Source organism: Psammomys obesus, unplaced genomic scaffold (assembly GCF_907164565.1).
Source record: "Psammomys obesus unplaced genomic scaffold, mPsaObe1.curated_primary_1811, whole genome shotgun sequence".
Lineage (NCBI taxonomy): Eukaryota > Metazoa > Chordata > Mammalia > Rodentia > Muridae > Psammomys > Psammomys obesus.
The window spans coordinates 5,362,713-5,368,238 of NW_026590405.1; the positions used below are offsets into that span (position 1 = coordinate 5,362,713).

General features: G+C 51.4%; 1 protein-coding gene across 4 annotated transcripts in view; it reads right to left on the reverse strand.

The window, feature by feature from the left end:
• Positions 1 to 1,540: 1,540 nt before the first annotated feature.
• Positions 1,541 to 5,526, reverse strand: part of Mapk14 (mitogen-activated protein kinase 14) — a 56,380-nt gene continuing 52,394 nt past the window's right edge. For 3 of the 4 annotated variants that reach the window (XM_055606950.1, XM_055606948.1, XM_055606951.1), the window contains 2 exons: positions 4,399 to 4,572; positions 1,541 to 3,631 (listed from right to left, as the gene is read on the reverse strand). In XM_055606950.1, coding sequence (XP_055462925.1) covers positions 3,564 to 3,631; positions 4,399 to 4,572 — 242 coding nt within the window. In that variant the 3' untranslated portion in view covers positions 1,541 to 3,563. Of the gene's footprint in view, positions 3,632 to 4,398; positions 4,573 to 5,526 lie in introns of those variants that run through there. The other variant, XM_055606952.1, reaches the window with a different exon arrangement.

Below are 5,526 nucleotides of genomic sequence, written 5' to 3' on the forward strand. Positions count from 1 at the left end.
CAGTGAGCCCCAGAGATCTGTGTCTCTAGACGCACAGCTCTGGACTGCAGGTGCACGTACCTAGTACCCGTACGAGGATCTGTGGATTGAACCAGGGGTTTCTGGCTTGAATGGCCACCAGGGCCATCTCCCTAACCCATTCTTCGGTTTCTACAGAATTTCCTCTGCAATGGTGCAAAATTCAAATGGGAACATTGAAAGACACTAAACGTTCCATTTGAAAATGGGACACTGGGATCATTCTTTTTCTGTAATCATAGGTTGGAAATTAAGAACAGTTTTGTTATCTGGGCCATGGTGGCGCATGCCTTTAACAGCAGCACTTGCGAGAGAGAGGCAGGCGGATCTCTGAGCTCAAGGCCAGGCTGGTCTACAGAGCTCCAGGACAGCCAGGGCTACATACACACAAGAGTTGGCTGTTTTTGGGGTTAACAGTAGCAAGCAATCTTCAAAAACAAAACAAACCCAGAAATTTCCACTTCAAGAGCCATATTCCTCCTCTTCCCTCCTATACCCCAAGAGGCTCTTGTCACCATCTTAGGTGCGTTCATTTAGTTTCTGGGCTCCTAACTTCAGCAGAGCTGTGTCTAGGTCTGATTCTTACTACATTTAAAAGTTCTGTCCAAGTGCAGCGGGCAAAGGACAACTTGAGCTCGCTCTCCCTCCCACTGTGTGAATCCCTAGGACTCAATTTAGGTTGTCAGGCTTGGTGCTAAGCTGCTCTCCTTGTGGCCTAAGCCATCTTGCTGGGACAGCTGTCAAGAGTTTTCCCAGAGCTACCCACACCTGCTGAAGCCCTTCGCTTACCCTTGGGGAGGGGGGCAGAGCAGAGGAATGGAGCCTGCACCTGTGTGGCGCTTGACGGCAGGCATTATCCCCAGCAGGCGGCCAGAGACAAAAGCCCAGCTGCACGTATGCTTCTCTCTGGATGCCTGGGAGACCGGAAGCCTTTTAATCCCATGATGCAGCTCACTGGTTTGGAAGAAAGTTTTCTAAGGCTGTGGAGACAGCAGAGCCAGACACACGTGCTCCAATCCTGCACACGCAGGCACACACCCAGACTTCTTTCTGGCAGTTTTTAAGACTATATCATACAGTCTTAGAATGTTTCATCAGAAAGCAACTTCACTTCATAGAAGTGCTCAGCAAACCCGAGGGGCTGAAGGCTAAGCGGACGGCTGGCTGGACCCTGCGCTCTTTCCCTAGCTACGTCCACCATCACTGTGGCAAGAAGGCAGCCAGGAGACCTGTAACAATCGCTGTAGGTGCTCTCTGATCAGACTTTATTTTTGGACACTGCGATTCAAACTGTAAAATGTTTATTCTTTTGACCTTTTCAATGATGTGAAAATGTTCAGCCTGTACAGGTTTTGCTCTCTGCATGTTAACTCACCCATGGCAAAGACCTGACTGTACCACAAGGGCAACGAGGCAGCTTTATAAAGGGTCTGCCAGAAATGTATGCCAGGCCACGAATGACCAAAAAATAAAAAACACCCCACAATCAAGAAGAGGAACATAATAAACTTGAGAAACAAACTAAATTTGAAAAATAGGCTTTATTTTAACCAGTGGTATTGTCTTGACATCCTATGGCATACCAGATTATAGCCAAGTTCATGAATACAGAAAAACAGCAGTTTCCTCATTCCCTTGTCCTCGGATGGAGAAGCCGGGAGGTGGCAGCACTGCGCTGCGGATGCCAGGCGCTCTCTGCCAGCTCCAGCCGCGAGTCCGGGCAGAGTCCAGGCATCGGAGCGCAGCCTCCTAACAGCATGGTCACATGTGCAGACATCTTCGATAAAATAACCAGAGCAGAATTCTGTTGGGAATCACTCACATGCGTAACCAGACATGGCTACTAAAATCCATCTTGCTGGGATGGTGTGGAGCTGAACTGCATGCTGGGGCAGCAAGGCCTGGCTGGTCTGCCTCCTCCTGGGCCCCAGATGACTCAGGGTCCTACCCTGGTCCCCGGAGCGTGCATGTTCCCTGCACTGACCGAGAACAGAGACACCTTGACCTAAATACAAGACCTGTCATGTCCAACACTGGAATTGGCTTTACACTTTCTTACTGCACAAAAGGCTTAAATATATGGGTCCTCATATAGCACAAAGTGCCCGAAATTCAGAAAATTATGCAAACAGTTCTTCACCCCTGAGGATTCATCTTTATAAAGGTGAAAATACAAAATATTAAAATAATTTGCCCTTTCTCCCCATCAGAAGGAATCACATTCTCTAAGGATTCCTACAACACACAAAATTCCAAGACAAAATTGACTTCTCGCCAAATCAACACCGAGACTGCAATCAGCCGGTGTCAGCTGCCGGGGGCCCTTCCGAGGAAAGGCACCTTGACTACTTGGTATTTTTCTAACAACTGTATTTGAGAAAGATAGTGAAAGGAGTTCTTGGCTTTGCGAGCGTTTGTTTCTTGCTTCGGTTTTCAGCATCTCTTGGCTGGTTACCATGAATGAGAAGAAGAACGTGATTTCCAGAGCTGGGGCATTCCTAGGAGACTCTGTGTCCCCGACTTGGTGACAGTCAGCTGGTGAGAGCCCGGTGCTCCGCCTGTCTTGTTCTCCTGCACCACGAGCACCCAGAGGACCAGCTGTGCTCAATACAAAGTAGCGCTGAGCGAGGAGCAGCAACGTGCCTACAGCATCAGCGGAGGCAACGTGGGCGAGAGCTGCCAGCAATCTCCACAACCTGGCCCAGGGCTTCCAGAAGAGAACAGGACAGGGGCTGTGCAAGCTCCACGGGCACAGCATGCAAACACGGCTGCCCTCTGCGAGGCGTGAAGAGCACAGGGAGCTACTGCCGGCAGGGACCCGCACCTGCCACGGCACCTCTGCAGAGGTGAAGGGTGAGCACAGAAGCTGGCTGCTCCTCAAGTGGAGGAAGGTGGCCACACACACAGGCATGCACACACATGCACACGGCCCTCCTGAAGGCTGCCTGGTTTCTTCTAGCTCACCACTGGCCACGTGTGCTTGCCTGGCTCAGAACATCAGCAGCTGTGATTCTCTAACTACACACCCTTCTCTCCTTTTAAGGCACAAACAGACTTGACAGCTTTGAACACACCTGTCAGGTTCAGTTCTGAGGGCATGAAGCAAGCCAACTGCAGGATAGAGCCCAGGAGCCAGCTGGTTCTCTTCGGCTTTACGCATGGCTGAGGGATGGCCTCAGACCGGAAGCAGCCTCTCTCACAGGAGGAGCCAAAGTGGCAGAAGTGTGAGTAGGAACAGGGTAAATTAATTTCTTCCTTTGCACTTAACACCTGACGATCTGGCAGTTCCCACTGGCCTGCCGAGACTGAGGGCACAGGCAGAGGTTGCCAAGGAGCAGTCCCAACTCGTGACATCACTGCCATGACTTCCACAAAGATGGACAGACAGACACACACACACACACACAAATACTATGCGCACACATGCATCCCCTTCCACCATGAAGGAATCTTTCAACAAGAGGCACTTGAATGATATTTGGAGAGTTCCCATGAAAAGGCCTTCCCCTCACAGTGAAGTGGGAGTGACAACAGAAACTGGCTGCTCACGACTCCATTTCTTCTTGGTCAAGGGGCGGAGGCACAAAGCTGATGACTTCATCGTAGGTCAGGCCTAGGACAGGGAAGGGAGAGGCATGAGACCCGAGAGGCTGCCTGCTGGCACACACCCAGCTCCTCCCTCCCATCTGCACGGTTTGGCGAGCTGCTTCATCGGCTTGCTACTTGCTCATGACCTGCAGCCCTGCAGCAGCGCGGCACCAGTTCAAGGACTCGAGAGAACTGCTCTGCTGCGCTCCTGCGTGTGCCCTGGAACGGCTCTGCACTCCGCACTGCACCGAGGCAGCCCTGGCTCTGGGGCCTAACTGTGGAAAGGACCCTGTGACTTATGAAGGACTATGACTTTGGACGTGGAGCTGTGGCTCCATTCCTGGCAGCCCCTAACCAGGCCAAAGGTAAGCTAGAGAAAACTCTCACCTTACGTCTACCAACTGTAAAGCTGAATATACACGGGACCCAGTTTATCCCAAAGAGATGCTGCAAGTTCGAAACCTCCAAAACCTCAAAAGCTCTCGTCAGTGTGAAGGCTGTGCACTGTCCGTGTGCATCCAGACCCCGTCAAGACACACATGCAGAGAGACCCTCTAGCTCTGTTAAAAAGGGTTAAATAATCCGGGTTGGTAGCCCACGCCTTTAGCCCCAGCACTAGGGGGCAGAGGCAAGTGGATCTCTGAATTTGAGGCCAGCCTGGTCTACAGAGTGAGCTCCAGGACGGCCAGGGCTACACAGAGAAAAATCCTGGCTCAACCAATCAACCAACCAACCCAAGAATAAATGGAAAGCAAGGTCCCGAGCCCAGGCTAGCCCTGCCTCTGAACTTACTCTTCCACTCATCTATAAGGAGGTCCCTGCTCTCAAAGGACTGGTCGTAAGGGTCGGCCACAGGCTCGTCATCAGGGTCGTGGTACTGCGCAAAGTAGGCGTGTGCAAGAGCCTGCGCTGCCGTGATCCTCTTATCCGAGTCCAGAACGAGCATCTTCTCCAGAAGGTCCACAGCTGGCACAGCAGAGAGGAGGAAGACACAGGACATTAGCCCCAGCACTGTGCAAGCTCCAAGCTCCTCACAGCCAAGCAAAGCATCCTTTACAGTACTGGCTTCTGCATGCAGGCAGGCGTCTTACGTGTGTGGGAATGTAGCTGGCACTTGTTGAGAGCATTACTGAGGTCCTGGGTTTGAAACCTAGAACAATAAACAAACAACAAAAAGCCCTCCTCCCTTCCTCCAGCCTTCCTTTCCCCATCTGCCTTGATTTTCATCTAAAGACACTCCAGATGCTGAGGACGCCATCATTAGAGGCTAGGTCTACTCTTCCTTGTGCTACGCTGTACCCTTCCTCCCATTTTCCTCTCTTCTTCAGATTTACCAAAAAACAGATATTAGATCTAAATCTTTTTTTCTTTTCTTTTTCAAGTTTTTTGAGACTGAATTTCTGTGTAGCCTTGGCCGTCCTGGACTCGCTTTGTAACCAGGCTGGCCTGGAACTCACAGAGATCCACCTGCCTCTGCCTCCTGAACACTGGTGTGCCCCTCCACAGCAGCTGTAAGTGTAAATCCTTGGTAAGAATGAAGTCAGACACCCTGGGCAAGGACATGTCACATGTGATGCTCTGAACTGGCGGGGCGCTACAGTCATCCACTCTTTTGAATTTTGTGTGCACAAGTACTGGCCTGCATGTATGTCTGCACTACAGTGCATGCCTGCTGGCCAAAAAGACCAGAAGAGGGCATTAGACTTCCTGGAACTGGAGTTACAGACAGTTGTAAGCCACTATGCTGGTGTACAGACTCAAACTCAGGTACTCTCGGAAGAGCAGCCAGTGCTCTTCAGTGTGGAGGGCTGTGGGGGAGGGGAGGAGGAGAATGACGGTGATGACGATGCCGACGTCCTGAAGAGGCGATGTACTCTGCTCATCTGCGCGGTCCGCACTCTGCAGCCTGACTCTGGCCAC